At 45.9% G+C, this 23,540-nt stretch overlaps 1 protein-coding gene across 5 annotated transcripts in view; it reads right to left on the bottom strand.

The window, feature by feature from the left end:
* The window catches only part of pgm3 (phosphoglucomutase 3), a 150,808-nt gene that overhangs the window by 98,886 nt on the left and 28,382 nt on the right, over positions 1-23,540 (bottom strand). For all 5 annotated transcript variants that reach the window (XM_072502789.1, XM_072502798.1, XM_072502784.1 and 2 more), the window contains exons 2-3: positions 17,066-17,274; positions 13,292-13,476 (exon numbers count right to left, since the gene is read on the bottom strand). In XM_072502789.1, coding sequence (XP_072358890.1) covers positions 13,292-13,476; positions 17,066-17,272 — 392 coding nt within the window. In that variant the 5' untranslated portion in view covers positions 17,273-17,274. The remainder of the gene's footprint in view (positions 1-13,291; positions 13,477-17,065; positions 17,275-23,540) is intronic.

Here is a 23,540-nt window from a genome sequence, read left to right as displayed (position 1 = left end):
TTGGGTTAACTTCAACAATTTCAATTTCCCCCCAAAAAAATGTAAATAAATAAATAAACAACGAAGAAAAAAAAAATATACCAATGAAAAGAAACAGAAAAACAGAACCACTACTTACCAGTCACAAAAAGCACTTCCTCCCCACCCAGCTTTGAATTCCCACCTCGATTCAAATTCCCAAACTCACTCTTAGCTGTGTCTCACACCTGGCTCTGTCTTCTCTCTGGCTCAGTGGGAGAACTCACTAGGAGCGAGTTTACAAGTGGCTCTTTTTGAACTGTCCTGAATTGACTCTCCTCCCCCACCTGCTTTTAGATCAAAGTAGATTAAAGTGACTGACACTTAACTGCCAACCAGTTATGTGAGTGGGTGGGGCAGCCCTTGTTAACCTACACTGCACAATACTAGCTTAATTTAAATTAATTTAAACTCCTGAAATTTAAAAGGAGCTGCCTTACTGATTCAATTCAATTCAATTCCCACCTCGATTCAAATTCCCAAACTCACTCTTAGCTGTGTCGCACTCCTGGCTCTGTCTTCTCTCTGGCTCACTGGGAGAACTCCTGGTCACACCTGGAGTATTGTGTTCAGTTTTGGTCTCCTTACCTGAGAAAGGACGTACTGGTGCTGGAGGGTGTGCAGAGGAGATTCACTAGGTTAATCCCAGAGCTGAAGGGAAGTTGAGTAGACTGGGACTGTACTCGTTGGAATTTAGAAGGATGAGGTGGTTCTTATAGAAACATATAAAATAATGAAGGGAATAGATAGGGTAGATGCAGGGAGGTTGTTTCCACTGGCGGGTGAAAGCAGAACTAGGGGGCATAGCCTCAAAATAAGGGGAAGTAGATTTAGGACTGAGTTTAGGAGGAACTTCTTCACCCAAAGGGTTGTGAACCTATGGAATTCCTTGCCCAGTGAAGCAGTAGAGGCTCCTTCATTAAATGTTTTTAAGATAAAGATAGATAGTTTTTTGAAGAATAAAGGGATTGAGGGTTATGGTGTTCGGGCCGGAAAGTGGAGCTGAGTCCACAAAAGATCAGCCATGATGTCATTGAATAGCAGAGCAGGCTCGAGGGGCCAGATGGTCTACTCCTGCTCCTAGTTCTTATGTTCTTATGAACTCTTGCAGTGATGTCCTGGAACGGAGATGACTGACCTTCACCACCAAATCTCTTCCTTTGTGCCAGATATGACTCCAACCAGCATAGGGTTACCCCCATCCACCCGATTCCCACCGACTCAGTTTTGCTTGGTTGCATCACTCGGTCAAATGCTGCCTTGATGTCAAGGGCTGCCTTGATGTCAAGGGCAGAAACTCTCACCTCAACTCTGGAACTCCGCTCTTTTGTCCATGCTTGAACCAAGGCTCTAATGAGGGCAGGAGCAGAGTGACCCTGGCTGAACCCAAGCTGAGCGTCGCGAGCAGGTTACTGCTAAAGAAGCATTGTTAATGACTCCTTCCATCACAGTAGATGATTGAGAGTAGACTGATGGGGCAGTTGATATGTCCTGCTACGTGCACAGGACATACCTGGGCAGTTGTCCACATTGTAAGGTATGTGCTAGCGTTGTAGGTGCACTGGAACAGTTTGGCAAGGGGCGCAAGCAAGTTCTGGAGCACAAGTCTTCAGTACTATTGCCGGAATATTGTCAGGGTCTATAACCTTTGCACTATCCAGTGCCTTCAGTTGTTTCTTGATATCATGTGCAGTGAATCAAATTGGCTGAAAACTGGCACCTGTGATGCTGGAGACCACCGAAGGGGATTGAGATGGATCGTTTACTCTGCTCTTTTGGCTGAAGACTGTGGTGAATGCTTCACCCTTATCTTTTGCACGTGTGTGCTGGGCTCCTCCATCATGGAGGATGAAGATATTTGTGGACCTCCTCCAGTGAGTTGTTCAATTGTCCAGTACCATTCACGACTGGATGTGGCAGGACTACAAAGTTGTGGAATCGCTTAGCTATGTCTATTACTTGGTGCTTATGCTGTTTGGCACACTAGTAGTTCTGTGTTGTGGCTTCACCAGGTTAAAACCTCATTTTTAGGTAAGCTTAATGATTTTCCTGCCATACTCTCCTGCACTCTTGATTCAACCACGGTTGACCCCCTCATTGTGCAGCTGATGGCCGACAGAGCTTCATGGTTGCCCAGTCGGGAGTTGCTGACTGGTTCTAAATCTATCCCATTTGGCACATCGGTAGTGCCACACTACACGATGGTGTCTCTTCTATGTAAAGACGGGACTTCATATCCACAAGGACTGTGTGGTCTCTCCTACCAATAATGTCATGGACCAATGAGTCTGGTGAGGATGATGTCAAGTACGTTTTTCTTTGTTTTTAGTTTCCTCATCACCTGCCACAGACCTAGTCTTGCAGCTATGTCCTTTAGGACTTGGCCAGCTTAGTCTCTGGTGGTGCTACCGAGCCACTCTTGGTGTGGAACATTGAAACGTCGCACCCAGAGTACATTTTGCATCCTCGCCAACCTCAGTGCTTCCTCAAGTGGTGTTCAACATGGAGGAATACGGGATACAGTTGAAGGATGGTCAGCAGGAGGGTTCTTTGCCCATGTTTGACCTGATGCCATTAGACTTCAAGGGGTCCAGAGTCGATGTTGAGAACTCTCTGGGCAACACCCTCCCAACTGTATACCACTGTATTGCCACCTCTGGGGTTAGGGGGAGCATGGTTTACAGGCATTTGTTGAGAAGAGGGTGCACTCACCGGTTCAGTCAGGGCAGCACAATGCAACAAAGGCTCAGTGTCATTGCTCTGCTGGCTGTTATTCTGTAGGCCTATAGTGGGAAGTATATGGAGGAGCAAATTTACAGAGAAATTACAGAGGTGTGCAAGAACGATAAAGTAGAGATAATGGAGACTTCAATTATCCTAATGTAGATTAAAATAGTGATAACATAAAGGGCAGAGAGGATACAAATTTCTGAAGTGTGTTCAAAAGAAGTTTCTTGATCATTAGGTTCAGATCAATGAGGAAGAAGGCATTGCTAAATTTAGTTCTGGGAAGAGGAAGGTCATTATGGATCAAATACCAATTCGGGTACAGCAATCATAGTATTGTGAACTTTAGCTATGGAAAAGGACACAGGATAATCTAGAGTGAAGTACTTAAAAGGAAGAATGCCAATTTCAGTGGTTGAGAAGGCATCTGCCAAGGGTAAACTGGAATCAAAGACTGGCATGCAAAACTCACTGAATAATGGGTTGCGCAAGAGAAGTGATGGTTTGCGTAGTCTAGGTACATCTCCACAAAGGAGAAAGATAAAACAACCATTAGCAGAGCTCTCTAGTGACAAAAAAGAGAGACAACTGGAGTAGATGCTGGGAACTTTGCTGTTCATCGTATATATAAATGATTTGGAGGAAAATGTAATTGGTCTGATTAGTAAGTTTGCAGACGACACAAAGGTTGGTGGAATTGCGGATAGCGATGAGGACAGTCAGAGGAAACAGCAGGATTTAGATTGTTTGGAGACTTGGGCGGAGAGATGGCAGATGGAGTTTAATCCGGACAAATGTGAGGTAATGCATTTTGGAAGGTCTAATGCAGGTACGGAATATACAGTGAATGGTAGAACCCTCAAGAGTATTGACAGTCAGAGATCTAGGTGTACAGGTCCACAGGTCACTGAAAGGGGCAACACAGGTGGAGAAAGTAGTCAAGAAGGCATACGGCATGCTTGCCTTCATTGGCCGGGGCATTGAGTATAAGAATTGGCAAGTCATTTTGCAGCTGTATAGAACCTTAGTTAGGCCACACTTGGAGTATAGTGTTCAATTCTGGTCACCAAACAACCAGAAGGGTGTGGAGGCTTTAGAGAGGGTGCAGAAGAGATTCACCAGGATGTTGCCTGGTATGGAGGGCATTAGCTATGAGGAGAGGTTGAATAAACTCGGTTTGTTCTCACTGGAACAACGGAGGTTGAGGGGCGACCTGATAGAGGTCTACAAAATTATGAGGGGCATAGACAGAGTGGATAGTCAGAGGCTTTTCCCCGGGGTAGAGAGGTCAATTACTAGGGGGCATAGGTTGAAGGTGTGAAGGGCAAGGTTTAGAGTAGATGTACGAGGCAAGTTTTTTTTTTTTTTTTTTTTTTTTTTTTTTTTTTTTTTTTTTTACAGAGGGTAGTGGGTGCCTGGAACTCGCTGCCGGAGGAGATGGTGGAAGCAGGGACGATAGTGACATTTAAGGGTCATCTTGACAAATACATGAATAGGATGGGAACAGAGGGATACGGACCCAGGAAGTGTAGAAGATTTTAGTTTAGACAGGCAGCATGGTCGGCACAGGCTTGGAGGGCCAAAGGGCCTGTTCCTGTGCTGTACTTTTCTTTGTTCTTTGTAGAGAAAGTAGACATATTACAGATGTCATGCTGTGAATATAAGCGAGAACTGGCTGAATAAACAAAGATAGAGGGGAAGAAAAATGAGGGGCAAAGAGAGGATAACAACAGACAAGTAACTAACATAACAGAAAATGCAAGAGTCGGTAACTTTATGAATTGTAAAAGGAGGGGTGGTGGCTAATTTGGGACCAAAAGTGCATGGAAGCAGATGGCATGGCTGAGATCTCAATGAGCACTTTACATTTCTTCTTTTTTAACCAAGGAAGAAACTACCAAAATAATTGTGAAACGAGATAGCAGAGATAATTATTAGGCCAAAAAATTATAAAGACAAAGGCTGGCTGTGCTTAAAGTTGATAAGTCAGCAGAACCATCCTAGATTGCTGAGGAAAGGTGGAAATAGTGGGTAAATTTCCTCTTCTTCTCACATAGAAGGGTGGAAGTTAGGGTGTGGCCTAACTAATGTTCTATACAGCTGCAAAATGCAAAATTCTCCAAAGAATTGAAGAGTTGCTAACGTTGCACCCATCTTCAAAAGGTTTACAAGGATGAACCCAGCAAGAATAGGTCAACAAATTTAACCTTAATGGCCAGAAAGCTTTAGAAACAGTGACTTAGGATAAAATTGGACAATGTGGATTAATTAAGGATAGGCAGAATAGATTTGACAAAAGGTAAGTTATATTTAACTTGAATGATATTTTAGTCACGTTGATATGAAAGGGTTAATGAGGCACATGGTGTTGATGTTGTATGGGTGGACTTCCAAAATAGTCACATAATAGGCTTCTCAGCAAAGCTGAAGCCCATGGAAAAAAGTGGTAGTGGCACCATAGATATGAAATTGTCTAAAAGGACAGGAAGAGAGAGAATGGTTGTCATTTGGACTGAAAGAGTATCTAGTGGTATCTCCAGGGGTTGATATTAGAACCAATCCTTAACTGCAGATGGCACAAAACTTGGAAAAGAAGTGAACAGTGAGAAGAATGTCTCATATACTTCAAAGAGGGCATGGACAGGCTGGTGTAATAGGCAGATGAAATCTAAGACAAAGTGCAAAGTGATACATTTTGGTATGAAGAACAAGGTACGGCAATATGAACTAAAGAGTACAGTTCTAAAAAGGGCCCAAGAACAGAGAGGTCAAGGTATATGTGCACAAATCATTGAAAGTGGCAAGACTGGTTGAGAAAGCAATAATTCACGAGAGTGGTATCAGGTCTTAAAAGGCTGTGAATATTCAACACAGAGCACAGAACTGCTGCAGCATAGATGGACATAAATCACATCATCGCTGCGTTGGCTCTCCAAATGAGTGATTCACTTCCTGCCATTGCCTGCCTCCCATTCCTTTTCAGACAATAATCCAATCCCCTCTTGAATGCCTCAATTAAACCTGCGTCCACCACACTTATCAGGCCATGCATTCAATTCTTTTTTTTTTCTTTGTTGCAAAAATATACTTTAGAACATAGAACATAGAACAATACAGCGCAGTACAGGCCCTTCAGCCCACAATGTTGCACCGAAACAAAAGCCATCTAACCTACACTATGCCATTATCATCGATATGCTTATCCAATAAACTTTTAAATGCCCTCAATGTTGGAGAGTTCACTACTGTAGCAGGTAGGGCATTCCACGGCCTCACTACTCTTTGCGTAAAGAACTTTATTCATCAAATACATGAAAGAAACATTAGAAAACATTCAAAATTGTCGCAACAGTAAAGTGCAATGATATTCATATTTTCTAGTGAGATCAAAATGCACTCTGAGGTGCTTCGACACAATAACGAGAACATTACAGACATTCCAATATTTTCATTACAGAAAGTACAATGCTGTTCAAATTGTACACATAGGTCATATTGCATTCTGAGTTGTTTCAACAGAGTTACATTTACTTTATACACTCGGGGTTAAGTACCCAGTTGCTAGCCCCTCAGTGTACATTGGCTGAAAGGCCTCTCCCCATTCCGCCTTGGTGGCACCCCAAGTTTGAGTCTGTCCCTCAGCACATAGTCTAGCACCTTGGAATGTGCCAGTCTGCAACACTTTGTCGAGGACAATTCTTTGCACTGGAAGATTGGGCAGACCAAAGAGCATCTTTCACCAAGTTGGTGATCCTCCAGTTGATATTTGGCTCGATGTGCATCCCTAGAGCACAGAGGCACAGAGTCATAGATCATACAATTTACAGTGCAGAAGGAGACCATTCGGCTCATCGAGTCTGCACCGGCTCTTGGAAAGAGCACCCTACCCAAGGTTAACACCTCCACCCTATCCCCATAACCCAGTATCCCTACCCAATACTAAGGGCAATTTTGGACACTAAGGGCAATTTATCATGGCCAATCCACCTAACCTGCACATCTTTGGACTGTGGGAGGAAACCGGAGGACCCGGAGGAAACCCACGCGCACTCGGGGAGGATGTGCAGACTCCGCACAGACAGTGACCCAAGCCGGAATCGAACCTGGGACCCTGGAGCTGTGAAGCAATTGTGCTATTTACAATGCTACCGTGCTGCCCTGGTAAAAATACATTTTTTGGCAGTATTATTCTCTCTACCACCCATGCATCTGTGCTGGGAAATAACCAGTTCTCTACTTGGAGAAAGTTTAGTGACTTTCAAAATGTGGCCAGTGAACAAAAATGCAGTGCCCAGCTTTTTCAATCTGCCCAGTACAAAAAAGGGCAACAAAAAAAGATTAGAAGTCATCTTTTTTAAACCAAGCGAGACAAACAATGATGATGGGCAGACATGGTATATTCTTTAATTGGTATTATGCAATAAAATTAAGGCTGTTCATCATGGCTTCGCTATACGTTCACTTAATTATGATATGGACATATTGCTTCAGGAGACACATTTAAAGCTCGCAGATCATACAAGATTGAGAAAGGGATGGGGAGGCCAGGTGTTCCATTCAGGGCTGGATTCGAAGACCGCGGGGTAGCAATTCTGATCAGTAAGGGTGTGGCATTCGAGGCTGGGAGAATTGTGGCAGATAAGGGGGGCAGGTATATAATGGTGAGTGGAAAGTGGGAGGGGGTCTGGGTGGTGTTTGTGAACATCTACGCTCCGAATTGGGATGATGTGGAATTTATGAGGCGCATGCTAGGCAAAATCCCGGACTTCGAGTCACACAACCTGATCATGGGAGTAGACTTTAACACAGTCATTGACCCCGAGCTGGACCGGTCGAAGTCCAGGACAGGGAAGCAACCGGCAGTGGCTAAGGAACTGAAGGGTTTTATGGAGCAGATGGGGGAGGGGGTGGATCCCTGGAGGTTCACGCGGCCGAGAGCGAAGGAGTTCATTTTTTTCTCCCACGTTTATAAGGTTTATTCCCACATAGACTTCTTTGTCTTGAGCAGGGCGTTAATCCCAAAGGTGACTTGGACAGAATACTCAGCAATCACAGTCTCGGACCATGCCCCGCACTGGGTGGACCTGCGGCTTAGTTTTTTTTTTCTTTTTCTTTTTTTTCTTTGAGCATGCGCCGTGGGCTGGTGAAAACGTGCCGTGAGTTGGGGAGCATGTGCCATGGGCTGGGGATCACGTGCCAAGTGAGTTGGGGAGCATGCGCCGACTGAGTTGGGGAACCCGTGCCGAGTGAGTTGGGGAGCATGCGCTGTGGGCTGGGGAAAACGTGCCGAGTGAGTTGGCGAGCTTGCGCCGTGGGCTGGGGGAAACGTGCCGAGTGAGTTGGGGAGCTTGCGCCGTGGGCTGGGGGAAACGTGCCGAGTGAGTTGGGGAGCTTGCGCTGTGGGCTGGGGAAAACGTGCCGAGTGAGTTGGCGAGCTTGCGCCGTGGGCTGGGGGAAACGTGCCGAGTGAGTTGGGGAGCTTGCGCCGTGGGCTGGGGGAAACGTGCCGAGTGGGTTGGGGAGCATGCGCCGTGAGCTGGGGAAAACGTGCCGAGTGAGTTGGGGAGCTTGCGCCGTGGGCTGGGGAAAACGTGCCGAGTCGGACCTGCGGCTTAGTGAGGAGAGAGGGCAGCACCCACTCTGGAGACTGGATGTGGGGCTGCTGGCGGACAAAGAGGTTTGCGGGCGGATTAGCAGAAACATCCAGGATTACCTGGAAACAAACGATACGGGTGAGGTAGCAGCGGCAATGGTCTGGGAGGCTCTGAAGGCAGTTGTCAGATGGGAACTCATCTCAATTCGATTCCATAGGGAAAAGAGAGAAAGAGCGGAGAGGGAGAGACTGGTGGAGGAGATACTCCGAGTGGACAGGAGATACGGAGGCCCCCCCGAGGCGGGGCTACTGAGGGAGCGGCAGAGTCTGCAGGCGGAGTTTGAACTGCTGACCACAGGGAAAGCGGTCTACGAGTACGGGGAGAAAGCGAGTAGAATGCTGGCACACCAACTGCGAAAGAGAGAGGGGGCCAGGGAAATCGGGAGAGTAAAGAATAAGGAGGGTAACACGGTCTTGGATCCAGGGGGGGGTGAACGGAGTCTTTAAGGAGTTCTATAGTAAACTATACGAGTCGGAGCCCCCGACGGGAGTGGAAGGGATGAGGCAATTTTTGGACCAGCTGAGGTTTCCAAAGGTGGAAGAGGACCTGGTGGAGGGGCTGGGGGCCCCGACTGAATTGGAGGAGATTGTCAAGGGTATAGCGGGCATGCAATTGGGTAACGCCCCGGGACCGGACGGTTACCAGGTAGAATTCTATAAGAAATTTTCGGAAATATTGAGCCCACTCCTGATGAGGACCTTCAAAGAGGCTAGAGAGAAAGGAACCCTCCCCCAACAATGTCACAGGCCTTGATCTCATTCATTCTTAAACGAGGGAAGGACCCGGAACATTGCGGGTCATACAGGCCGATTTCGCTTTTAAACGGGATGCCAGATTGCTAGATTCTGGCCACAAGAATTGAGGATTGCGTCCCAGGGGTGATAGAGGAAAACCAGACTGGGTTTGTTAAAGGCAGACAACTCAATACCAATCTCCGGAGACTTTTGAATATTATCATGATGCCCTCAGAGGGAGGGGAGGCGGAGGTGGTAACAGCGATGGTCGCAGAGAAAGCCTTTGACCGGGTGGAATGGGAGTACCTGTGGGAAACGCTGGGGAGGTTTGGGTTTGGTGAGGGCTTTATTGGCTGGATGAAATTGCTGTACCAGGCGCCTGTAGCAAGTGTATGTACAAACCGGCTGAGGTCGGGATACTTCGAGCTTCACCGGGGAACGAGGCAGGGGTGTCCCCTCTCCCCGTTACTATTTGCCCTAGCTATAGAACCACTAGCTATGGCACTGAGAGCCTCGAGAACTGGCAGGGACTGGTTCGGGAAGGGGGGGGGGGGGCATCGGGTCTCGCTATACGTGGATGATTTGCTCCTGTACATTTCGGACCCTGCGGAGGGGATGGGGGAGGTTCTGCGGATCCAGAGGGATATTGGTAGTTTTTCAGGGTACAAACTGAACACGGGAACATAAGAACATAAGAACTAGGAGCAGGAGTAGGCCATCTGGCCCCTCGAGCCTGCTCCACCATTCAATGAGATCATGGCTGATCTTTTGTGGACTCAGCTCCACTTTCCGGCCCGAACACCATAACCCTTAATCCCTTTATTCTTCAAAAAACTATCTTTATCTTAAAAACATTTAATGAAGGAGCCTCTACTGCTTCACTGGGCAAGGAATTCCATAGATTCACAACCCTTGGGGTGAAGAAGTTCCTCCTAAACTCAGTCCTAAATCTACTTCCCCTTATTTTGAGGCTATGCCCCCTAGTTCTGCTTTCACCCGCCAGTGGAAACAACCTGCCCGCATCTATCCCATCTATTCCCTTCATAATATTATACGTTTCTGTAAGATCCCCCCGCATCCTTCTAAATTCCAACGAGTACAGTCCCAGTCTACTCAGCCTCTCCTCGTAAACCAACCCCTTCAGCTCTGGGATTAACCTAGTGAATCTCCTCTGCACACCCTCCAGCACCAATACGTCCTTTCTCAGGTAAGGAGACCAAAACTGAACACAATACTCCAGGTGTGACCTCACTAACACCTTACACAATTGCAGCATAACCTCCCTAGTCTTAAACTCCATCCTCCATCCCTCTAGCAATGGAGGATAAAATTCCATTTGCCTTCTTAGTCACCTGTTGCACCTGTAAACCAACTTTTTGCGACTCATGCACTAGCACACCCAGGTCTCTCTGCACAGCAGCATGTTTTAATATTTTATCATTTAAATAATAATCCCTTTTGCTGTTATTCCTACCAAAATGGATAACCTCACATTTGTCAACATTGTATTCCATCTGCCAGACCCTAGCCCATTCACTTAACCTATCCAAATCCCTCTGCAGGCTTCCGGTATCCTCTGCACTTTGCTTTACCACTCATCTTAAGTGTCGTCTGCAAACTTGGACACATTGCTCTTGGTCCCCAACTCCAAATCATCTATGTAAATTATGAACAATTGTAGGCCCAACACGGAACCATGAGGGACAGCACTCGCTACTGATTGCCAACCAGATAAACACCCATTAATCCCCACTCTTTGCTTTCTATTAATTAACCAATCCTCTATCCATGCTACTACTTTACCCTTAATGCCATGCATCTTTATCTTATGCAGCAATCTTTTGTGTGGCACCTTGTCAAAAGCTTTCTGGAAATCCAGATATACCACATCCATTGGCGCCCTGTTATCTACCGCTCTGGTAATGCCCTCACAAAATTCCACTAAATTAGTTAGGCACGACCTGCCCTTTATGAACCCATGCTGCATCTGCCCAATGGGACAATTTCCATCCAGATGCCTCGCTATTTCTTCCTCGATGATAGATTCCAGCATCTTCCCCACTACCGAAGTTAAGGTCACTTGCCTATAGTTACCCGCTTTCTGCCTGCCTCCTTTTTTAAACAGTGGTGTCATGTTTGCTAATTTCCAATCCGCCGGGACCACCCCAGAGTCTAGTGAATTTTGGTAAATTATCACTAGTGCATTTGCAATTTCCCTAGCCATCTCTTTTAACACTCTGGGATGCATTCCATCAGGCCAAGAGACTTGTCTACCTTTAGCCCCATTAGCTTGCCCATCACTACCTCCTTGGTGATATCAATCCTCTCAAGGTCCTCACCTGTCATAGCCTCATTTCCATCAGTCACTGGCATGTTATGTGTCTTCCACTGTGAAGACCGACCCAAAAAACCTGTTCAGTTCCTCATCCATTTTCTCATCTCCCATTATTAAATCTCCCTTCTCATCTTAATTGGGTAGGGTGCTCTTTCCAAGAGCTAGTGCAGACTCGATGGGCCGAATGGCCTCCTTCTGTACTGTAAACTCTATGATTCTATGTTTTTATATTCTGAGCCAGTTTACTCTCACAATCTATTTTAATCTTTATAGCTTTTTTAGTAGCTTTCTGTTGCCCCCCTAAAGATTTCCCAGTCCTCTCGTCTCCTACTAACCTTTGCCACTTTGTATGCTTTTTCCTTCAATTTGATACTCTCCCTTATTTCCTTAGATATCCATGGTCGATTTTCCCTCTTTCTACCGTCCTTCCTTTATGTTGGTATAAACCTTTGCTAAGCACTGTGAAAAATCGCTTGGAAGGTTCTCCACTGTTCAACTGTTTCACCATAAAGTTTTTGCTCCCAGTCTACCTTAACTAGCTCTTCTCTCATCCCATTGTAATCTCCTTTGTTTAAGCACAAAACAATCGTGTCTGATTTTACCTTCTCACCCTCCATCTGTATTTTAAATTCCACCATATTATGATCACTCCTTCCGAGAGGATCCCGAACTATGAGATCATTAATCAATCCTGTCTCATCAATGTGGACAATGACATCTGTCTGTTTACCCTCATTTTTCAGGATGCCCTGTAGTCATTTAGAGATATCCAGGACCCTAGCACCAGGGAGGCAACACACCATCCTAGAGTACCGTTTGCAGCCACAGAAACACCTGTTTGTGCCCCTGACTATCAAGTCTCCTACTACTATCATTCACTAGGACTTAGCCCAACCCTGCTCTACAGCAGAATCAGTTGTGGTGCCATGGGCCTGGCTGCTGCGGGTATCTTCTCCCGAGAGGCTATTCCCTCTCCTCTCTGCCCCCCACCCCCCTCGACGCAACAGTATCCAAAACAGTATACCTGTTTGAGAGGGGATTAGTCACAGGTGACTCCTGACTTACCTGCCTGCCTCTCCTGCCGCTCACCCATCTACCTGTCTGAAGCTGTGGTGCGACCATCTCCCTGAAGCAAGTGTCTATCACACTCTCTCCCCCCTGTAGGCTCTGCAATGAGTCCAGCTGCTGCTCCAACCGAACTACGCAGTCTGTGAGGAGATGCAGCTGGTCAAACCTCTCACAGATATAGTGGGCGATCAGGGACACTAGAAAGCTCCCTGATCTCCCACATCTAGCAGGAGGAGCAGTTCACTGTCCTAACTCCCATCTCTGCCCTTATACACTTAAGATATAAGAATCATTCTGCATATCAAGATAAAATTACTGGCATGTTTTTGGCATGGGGCAGCATATTGGACCCAGGTGATTTTGGATGACCTTGCTGATTTTGCACATTCTCCCGTGACAGTGTGGATTTCCTCCGGGTGCTCCGGTTTCCTCCCACAGTCCAAAGATGTATAGTTTAGGTGGATTGGCCATGCTAAATTGCCCCTTAGGATGGGGTTATAGGAATGAGGCGGGTCATTGGGCCTAGGTAGGGTGGTCTTTCAAAGGGTCAGTGCAGACTCGATGGGTCGAAGGGCCTCCTTCTGCAGTGTAGGGATTCTATACTTCTATGTTTGATACACAAACAACAACAAAAACTGAAAACAATGGAATAGCAGTTTGCTGAGCAGAACCTTCTTCCCATCCCGAAAACAAGGAAATAAATTATGCTCTTTAGATTTTGAGTTACATCCAAATTTTAAAACCACAACACATACCGTGTATCTCTACCAAGAACAATCCGAGCTATTTCCTGCAGGTTCACGGGCTCGTTGACAAGGATATTGGTTAAGGCAGATTTCAGATCATGTTCTTCTGCATTTGCTAACTGTGTGGCATATGCCTCCCATGCAGGCGCAAGCATTTCTCCAAGGGGATCTACCAATTTTACTCCATTGTCTTCCTGTAACGGATAATAACAATTTAAGATAGCACTCTGTATGCAAAGACCCTAGATGCTTTTATAGACTATCTTAAACTGTGGTCAATTGTCTGTCGACGAGCACTGGAACCCAACTCATTGCTGTCCCACATATGGCTGATAACACACCTACTACTAAGGCAAAAACATGGTGAAAAGAATGGGCGAAATAGGGACCAAAAACTGGATTTATGCATGGAGGTGGAGGGCATGGCTGAGGTACTAAATGAATACTTAGCGTCTGTCTATGCCAAGGAAGATATTGTCAAGTGTCACAAAATAGTAGGATGCTATTAAAATGAATGTATTGTTTTTGCACAAGTAAAATAAAACTGCCATGTACTTTGTAAACCATGACTGGCCAGCAACCAAGAGAAAGGAAGGAATGGGAAAGCATAGGGAACAGGATGTTCTTCGCAATTGATACATTTAGTAGTCAGAATGCTGTGAGCCAGGAAGCAGGCTAGTCACAGATGTGGTGTTGAAGAAACAGTAAGTGGGGCACGTTCAAGAAGGAAATAGGAAGAGTACAGGGCCAACATGTTCCAATCAAGCAAAACGTTGGGACCAACAAATCCAGTGAACCCTGGAGAGAGGGATATACAGCATTGGAGAAGGAGAAAAAGGGAAGCTCATGGCAGATATCGAGGGCTCAAAACAGCAGACGCCCTAAGGGTATATCGAATGTGCAAGAGGAAACTTAAAAAGGAAATTAGGAAAGCAAAAAAGTAGACATGAATGGATACTGGCACGTAAAATAAAGAAAAATCCTAAATTATTTTACAAGTACAATAAGAGCAAAAGGATAACTGGGGAAAGAGTAGGGCCCATTGAGGACCACAGTGGTAATTTGTATGTGGACCAGGAGGACATAGGTAGGGTTCTAAATGAATACTTTGTGTCGGTGTTCACTAGTGTAAGGGCCAGTGTGATTATAGAAATCAGGGAGAAAAACTGTGATAAAATTAAAGAAATTAACATAGACTGGGAGGAGGTTCTGAGTGGTCTGTCATGGTTAAAAGGAGACAAGTCTCTAGTGTCTGATGAAATGTATCCCAGGCCGTTGAGTAAGGCAAAGGAGGAAATAGCAGGGGAGCTGGCGCAATAATTTTCAATTCTCCCTGGCCACAGGAGAGGTGCCAGAGGACTGGAGGATACCAATATGGTACCATTATTCAAAAAGAGTAGAAGGGATAAACCAGGAAACTACAGGTCGTACAGTCTAACCTCAATGGTGGGGGAACTATTGGAAGCAATGCTGAGACAGAATTAATCTGCATTTGGAGAGGCAGGGAGTAATCAAGAACAGTCAGCATGGTTTTGTTAAGGGAGGTCATGACTGACCAACTAGAGGTGACCAGGTGGGTAAATGAGGGAAATGCATTTGACGTAGTCTACTTGGATTTCAGCAAGGCTTTTTGATAAGGTCCCACATGGGATACTGATAACGAAGGTAAAACCCATGGGATCCAAGGAAATTTGGCAAATCGGATACAGAATTGCAGGAAGCAAAGGGTGATGTGGACAGGTGTTTTTCTGACTGGATGTCTGTGTCCAGTGGGGTCCCGCAGGAATCAGTGTTGGGACCCATGCTGTTTGTTGTTTACATAAATGAATTATATATGAATGTAGGATTGATCAGTAAGTTCATGGATGATGTGAGGAGGATATTAGATTATAGGAGGATATAGACGGGCTGGTCAGATGGGCTGATCAGTGTCAAATGGAATTCAATCCGGCTAAGTGTGAGGTGATGCACTTGGGCAGGACAAACAAGGCAAGGGAATACATGATGAACGGCGTGCAGGGTAGGTGAATCGGCCACACTAAATTGCCCCTTAAATTGGAAAAAAAAATAATTGAGTACTCAAAGTTTAAAAAAAAATGTTAAATCCATCTTTCCTCTCAGGCACTTTCATAAGGTACTATTTAAGGGAATCGGGTTGGGGGGGGAAGTGATGGGGAGGAGGTACCCTTGGTGCCCTAGTCAATATTTATCTTTGAATCAACATCACAGAAACAGATCTGACCATGATCACATTATTTTTTTTTAAACTAATTTTTTATGGGATGCGAGCGTCATTGGCTGCCATTTTTTCCTTTCTTTCAGTGACTAAACTGAAAAGTACTTCACTAGCTAGAAATGCTTTCAATAATCTGATGGTCTTGAAAGGCCATATATAAATGCAAATTTATCTTATTTTTAGGGAAGGAACACTGATCAGGATTTCTACTCCTAATTTGCTATTCAGCAATTCCTACTAAAACTCAACTACAATGAACATACATTGAAGTTTCAGACTGAAGCCGACCAAATCCACAAGTGCTCAACTCTTCCCCAACAAAGTGATCCACTAGGCATGGATACAGAATATGAGGGGAGGAAAAAGACAGACAAACAATACACTAAATTTGGGAAATTTCAATATAGTTTTGGGAATTTTGGTTATTTAAACATGCAAGGATTCTAGTATGATTCATATTAAAAGCATGCCACCAAGTTAAATTTAGTTGTCAATGGATTAGACTGAACAGAAAAGATTCAATTATGCAGGGCAGCATGGTGGCACTGCTACCTCACAGCACCAGGGACCCGGGTTCAATTCCTGGTGACTGTGTGGAGTTCGCACTTTCTCTCAGTGTCTGCATGGGTTTCCTCCGGATACTCTGGTTTCCTCCCACAGTCCAAAAATATGCATGTTAGATGGTAAAATTGGCCCTTAAGTGTCCAACGGTTAGATGGGGTTACGGGTATAGGGCAGAGGAGTGGGTCAGTGCAAACTTGATGGGCCGAATGACCTCTTTCTGCACTGTAGGAATTCTATGGTTCTAATTGACCCAAGAGTGCTAGCACCCAAATTCTAAATGCAGCAATAAAGAACAAAACACACCAGTTCAGTTTATTTAACTTTCCCTACCCTATTCATGCACCAATTGCAGATGCACCTGCGACAATGTATGATGAATCAGTTAATGCTTCAGAAAGCAAGGATCATTAAAGAGGAAACAATTGCGTTGGATGCCTGTTTGAGACCATGTGGTGCATTTATCTGCAGGGTAGCTCCAAAATCTCAAGGCATGCAGTCGAAGTGTCTTTGTTGTCCACTTTGAAAAATGTAAATACAAATTATGTTGCCATGTTATTTGGACAGAATCAATTTAAATGAAGAATTTATGACTTTGGAGTACAGGTACATAATCACTGCCATGAAACAGCCTGTTTATTTTTTACGGATATTTTCTTCAAATGATCATTGAAATTGATTGCAAATATGGTCATGCTGTTTTAGAGGTTACACCATGAAAATACTTCATGCTTCATGGACAATAAAAACAAAATGCTCGAAATAATCATGTCAAGCAGCATCTGTGGAAAAAGAAACAGTATTTCAAGTCTGTGATCATTAGAACTGGGAAAAGCTGGAACTGTCAAAAAATAGTTGGAAAAGGCTGAATGAACAATTGGCCTTTTCTGTCATATTTTCAGTCTGTTCATAAACCTCCATATCATCTTTTGATGACAAGGGCAAAATGAGAATTAACAGAAAATTAAATTTCCTTTGAATCTTACTTCTGGATTATGGGAGGCTGTGACCATTACGCCAATGGTAGATTTGGTTTTCTTGGATCTCAACACTGCCAACAAGCCCATACGATACATCACATGATCCAGCTGATCAGCCTTTGCACGGAATCCTGCTGTTCCATATTGAAGAACCAGTCCGACAGGTTTAGGGTGCTGTCCAGAAATTATCAGTACTTCTTGAAGGGAAGCCATATCTGTTAAGAGAAAAACATGAGGTAAGAATTTTTAGAAATAGGAAAAGACCATGAGGTTGTGCCAATCTGATGATCTCTAGAACCCATTTTAGCTGTTTAACAGCCAGAATTTTGGACAACTTAAACTCAACTCAAACTTTTTACTGAACCATAAAGTTTCTCAATTCTCCTCATATCCTTCAGATTCACTGACAGCAGTGGTAGCAGTGGACCGAGTGCAGCAATCAAGGAGTTTAAGCCAAGGAGAGTTGCGCACAGATCTACCTACAGCGGTGGTCGCCCCTCAATCTCCATCATTCTCATGAAAACAGTCCTTGTCTATTCAGCCTATTTGGACCAGGCAACAAACATCCTCGTAAACCTCCTCTGCACCTTCTCCAAAGCCTCCACATCCTTCTGGTAGTGTGGCGACCAGAATTGTGCTCAATATTCCAAGTGCGGCCGTACCAACGTTCTGTACAACTGTAGCATGACTTGCCAGTTTTTATGCTTGATGTCCCATCCAATGAAGGCACGCATTCCGTATGCTTTCTTGACTGCTTTGTCCACTTGTTTTGCCACTTTCAAAAATCAGTGGACCTGTTCACCCAGATCTCTCTGACTTTCTATATTCAAAATGCAATTTGTCTGGATTAAACTCCATTGACCATTTCTCTGCCCGTCCTTTGTCCTGCTGTATCCACTGACAACTATCTGCCATTCCACCAACTTTGGTGTCATCTGGGAACTTACTAATCAGACCAGCTACATTTTCCTCCAAATTGCTTATGTATACTACAAACAACAGAGGCCCCAGCACCGATCCTGTGGAACACCACGAGTAACAACCTTCCATTCAGAAAAGCACCCTTCTACTGCTACCCTCTGCTTTCTGTGACCGCGCCAGTTCTGGATCTCTGAAGGATAGGCAAGGGAATCTATGTGTGGAAGCAGAGGAAATGGGCGAGGTACTAAATGAATACTTTGCATCAGTATTCACCAAAGAGAAGAAATTGGTAGATGTTGAGTCTGGAGAAGGGTGTGTAGATAGCCTGGGTCACATTGAGATCCAAAAAGACGAGGTGTTGGGTCTCTTAAAAAATATTACGGTAGATAAGTCCCCAGGGCCTGATGGGATCTATCCCAGAATACTGAAGGAGGCTGGAGAGGAAATTGCTGAGGCCTTGACAGAAATCTTTGGATCCTCGCTGTCTTCAGGGGTTGTCCCGGAGGACTGGAGAATAGCCAATGTTGTTCCTCTGTTTAAGAAGGGTAGCAAGGATAATCCCGGGAACTACAGGCCGGTGAGCCTTACTTCAGTGGTAGGGAAATTACTGGAGAGAATTCTTCGAGACAGGATCTACTCCCATTTGGAAGCAAATGAATGTATTAGTGAGAGGCAGCACGGTTTTGTGAAGGGAAGGTCGTGTCTCACTAACTTGATAGAGTTTTTCGAGGAGGTCACTAAGATGATTGATGCAGGTAGGGCAGTGGATGTTGTCTATATGGACTTCAGTAAGGCCTTTGACAAGGTCCCTCATGGTAGACTAGTACAAAAGGTGAAGTCACACGGGATCAGGGATGAGCTGGCAAGGTGGATACGGAACTGGCTAGGCCATAGAAGGCAGAGAGTAGCAATGGAAGGATGTTTTTCTAATTGGAGGGCTGTGACCAGTGGTGTTCCACAGGGATTAGTGCTGGGACCTTTGCTCTTTGTAGTATATATAAATGATTTGGAGGAAAATGTAACTGGTCTGATTAGTAAGTTTGCAGACGACACAAAGGTTGGTGGAATTGCGGATAGCGATGAGGACTGTCGGAGGATACAGCAGGATTTAGATTGTTTGGAGACTTGGGCGGAGAGATGGCAGATGGAGTTTAATCCAGACAAATGTGAGGTAATGCATTTTGGAAGGTCTAATGCAGGTAGGGAATATACAGCGAATGGTAGAACCCTCAAGAGTATTGAAAGTCAAAGAGATCTAGGAGTACAGGTCCACAGGTCATTGAAAGGGGCAACACAGGTGGAGAAGCTAGTCAAGAAGGCATGCGGCATGCTTGCCTTCATTGGCCGGGGCATTGAGCAGAAGAATTGGCAAGTCATGTTGCAGCTGTATAGAACCTTAGTTAGGCCACACTTGGAGTATAGTGTTCAATTCTGGTCGCCACACTACCAGAAGGATGTGGAGGCGTTAGAGAGGGTGCAGAAGAGATTTACCAGAATGTTGCCTGGTATGGAGGGCATTAGCTATGAGGAGCGGTTGAATAAACTCGGTTTGTTCTCACTGGAACGAAAGAGGTTGAGGGGAGACCTGATAGAGGTATACAAAATTATGAGGGGCATAGACAGAGTGGATAGTCAGAGGCTTTTCCCCAGGGTAGAGGGGTCAATTACTAGGGGGCATAGGTTTAAGGTGAGGGGCAAGGTTTAGACTAGATGTACGAGGCAAGTTTTTTACGCAGAGGGTAGTGGGTGCCTGGAACTCGCTACCGGAGGAGGTGGTGGAAGCAGGGACGATAGTGACATTTAAGGGGCATCTTGACAAATACATGAATAGGACTGGAATAGAGGGATACGGACCCAGGAAGTGTAGAAGATTGTAGTTTAGTCGGGCAGCATGGTCGGCACGGGCTTGGAGGGCCGAAGGGCCTGTTCCTGTGCTGTACATTTCTTTGTTCTTTGTTTCCGTCATGCCACCTCACCTCTGACCCCGTGTGACTTCACCTTTTGTACCAGTCTGCCATGAGGCACCTTGCCTAAGGCCTTACTGAACTCCATGTAAACAGCATCTACCGCTCTCCCCTCATCAATCATGGGGCAGCACGGTAGCATTCTGGATAGCACAATTGCTTCACAGCTCCAGGGTCCCAGGTTCGATTCCGGCTTGGGTCACTGTCTGTGCGGAGTCTGCGCATCCTCCCCGTGTATGCGTGGGTTTCCTCCGGGTGCTCCGGTTTCCTCCCACAGTCCAAAGATGTGCAGGTTAGGTGGATTGGCCATGATAAATTGCCCCTTAGTGTCCAAAATTGCCCTTTGTGTTGGGTGGGATTACTGGGTTATGGGGATAGGGTGGAGGTATTGACCTTGGGTCGGGTGCTCTTTCCAAGAGCCGGTGCAGACTCAATGGGCCGAATGGCCTCCTTCTGCACTGTAAATTCTATGATTCTATGAATCATCTTTGCCACCTCCTCAAAAAATTCAATCAAGTTAGTGAGGCACGACCTCCCCTTCACAAAACCATGCTGTCTATCCCTAATGAGTCCATTTGTTTACAAATGGGTAAAAATCCTGTCCGAGAATTCTCTCCAATAATTTACCTATTACCGACGTGAGGCTCACCGGCCTAGTTTCCAGGATTATCCCTGCTACCTTTCTTAAACAGTGGTACCACATGAGCTACTCTCCAGTCCTCTGGGATCTCACTTGTAGCCAATGAGGATACAAAGATGTCAGTCAAGGCCTCAGCAATTTCCTCCCTTGCTTCTCTCCGTATTCTGGGATAAATCCCACCTGGTCCAGGAGACCTATCTACCTTAATATCTTTTAAAACACCCATTAACTCCTCCTTTTTATGTCAGCATGATCCAGACTATCCACACACCCTCCCAAGAATCATCTTCCACAGATCCTTTTCTTTGGTGAACACAGATGCAAAGTACTCATTTAGTACCTTGCCCTTTTCCTCAGGCTCAACACAGATTCCCCCCCCCCCCCGCAGTCGTTAAGTGGTCCAATCCTTTCCCTGGCCACCCTCTTGCTTTTTACGCATGAATAAAAAGCTACGGGATTCTATGATTCACCTTAATCCTACTTGTCAAGGACTTTTCATGTTTTTATTTACAAACTTTTCACAGTAACTTCATTGAAGCCTACTTGTGACAATAAGCGATTATTATTATTATTATTAAAGCATTTATGGTTTTATAACAATAAAAGATACAAACACAAATGTGAATATAGTTCAGTACTTTACATATCCCTCCATCTCCCATTGTCCCCGCCTAATCTAGACCAAAAAATAGCCTTACTCCCCCCTCGCCCCCGTTACCCCTAACCCTCCCCTTATTGAATCTGCTGAGTTTAGCTTTCTCCGAAGAAGTCGATAACGGCTGCCACATCGAAACGAACCCCAATGTTGATCCTCTCAGGGCGAACTTAATATTCTCAATTCTGAGAAACCCAGCCATGTCGCCAACCAACTACCTTGTCCTGTATCCCCTGCGGCAGTAGAAGCGGAAAGGTCGAAACCTGCCTTCGCACAAAATCCCTCATCTGCAGATAATGGAAGCCATTCCCTCCCGCCAATCCAAGCTCCTCCTCCAAATCCTCCAAACAGGGAAATCTCCCATTAATAAATAGATCCCCCAGCCTCTCAATACCTGCTCTCTGTCACCTCCGAAACCCCCCATATATCTTCTCCGGGACAAACCAGTGATTACCACAAATTGGAGCCTACACCGATGCTTCCTCCATTTCCATATGCTTCAGCCACTGCCCCAGACTCTCAGGGCCGCCACTGCCACAGGCTTGTGGAGTACCGGATGGTGAAAATGGCAGCGGAGCCATTACCAATGCCCCCAAACCTGTGCCCTTACATGAGGCTGCCTCCACCCGCTCCCACACCGACTCCTTCCCCACGACCCACTTCCTAACCATGGCGATATTTGCCGCCCAGTAGTAGTTCCTAAAGTCGGCAGTGCCAGGGACCCCCCCCCCCCCCCCCCCCCCCCCCCACCCCACGGCTCGGCTCCAACAGTGCTTTCTTTACTCACGGGGTTTTACCCGCCCACACAAACCCAGATATCACCTATTCACCTGCTGAAAAAAGGCCTTTGGTATAAAAATAAGGAGGCACTGCAAAATAAACAGAAATCTCAGGAGGACCATCATTTTTATGGTCTGTACCCTCGCCGTCAGTGACAACGGGAGCATGTCCCACCTCTGAAAGTCCTACTTCATTTGTTCAACTAAACAGGCCAGATTTAATTTATGTAGCTGTTCCCAACCCCGTGACACCCGAATACCTAAGTAGCGAAAACTCCCTCCCACCACTTTAAACGGCAACTCCCCCAGTCTCCTCTCTTGCCCCCTCACCTGGATCACAAAAACCTCGCTTTTACCCATATTCAATTTATACCCCGAGAACCGGCCAAATTCCCCTAATATCCGCATAATCTCCCCCATTCCCCTAACGGGTCATAAATATATACATATATAGGAGCAGGCCGTCTGCACATAACGAGACCCTGTGTTCCACCCCCCCAAATCTTGTCCCCCAGTGCAGTCTACAGTAATCCAAACTCACCCGGTTCGTCCGCACACTCGCCACCGGTGCCTGGTACAGAAATCAAACGCAGTCAATAATGCCCTGTCCAAACCCAAACCATCCCAGGACCTCCCACAAATAATTTCATTCCACCCGGTCGAAGGCCTTCTCTGCGTCCACAGCGACCACACCCCCCCCCCCCCCCCCCCCTCACCCCGAGGGCATCATGATCACATTCAGAAGCCTTCTAACATTGGCCGTTAGCTGCCTGCCTTTAACAAACCCTGTCTGGTCTTCCCCTATCACCCCTGGTACACAGTCCTCCATCCAGAATTTTGGCTAGCAATTTGGCATCAACATTCAGGAGGGAGATTGTTCTGTAAGACCCACATTGCTCTGGGCCCTTCTCCCGCTTCAGGATCAATGAAATCGAAGCCTGTGAAATTGTTGGGGGAAGAACACCCCGCTCCCTTGCCTCATTAAATGCCCTCACCAACAGTGGGCCCAGCATCCCAGAAAACCTCTTGTAAAATTCCACAGGATCGCCATCTGGTCCCGGGGCCTTGCCCGACTGCATGGCCTTCAATCCCCTCTACTACTTCTACAATCCCGATCGGACTCCAAACCCCTCTACCAACCCTTCCTCCACCTTCAGAAACTTCAACCCTTCCAAATACTGCCTCATCCCCTCCACTCCAGCTAGGGGCTCCGATTCATACAGCCGACTGTAAAAATCCTTGAACACCCCATTCACCCCCGCTGGGTCCAAGACCGTGCTCAGCCACCGCCTCTTCCACCTTCTGAATTGCCTGTCCCTGGACATCTAATCTTTGCTCCACCCGGTCAACCCCCGTCTTAAATCGGGTCCAGGTATATAAGAACATAAGACCTAGGAGCAGGAGTAGACCATCTGGCCCCTCGAGCCTGCTCCGCTATTCAACGAGATCACGGTTGATCTTTTGTGGACTCAGCTCCACTTTCCGGCCCGAACACCATAACCCTTAACCCCTTTATTCTTCA

The sequence above is a fragment of the Scyliorhinus torazame genome, chromosome 1 (genome assembly GCF_047496885.1).
Source record: "Scyliorhinus torazame isolate Kashiwa2021f chromosome 1, sScyTor2.1, whole genome shotgun sequence".
NCBI lineage: Eukaryota > Metazoa > Chordata > Chondrichthyes > Carcharhiniformes > Scyliorhinidae > Scyliorhinus > Scyliorhinus torazame.
The sequence above is the reverse complement of the archived record's forward strand: the minus strand, read 5'-3'. Positions and strand labels throughout refer to the sequence as shown.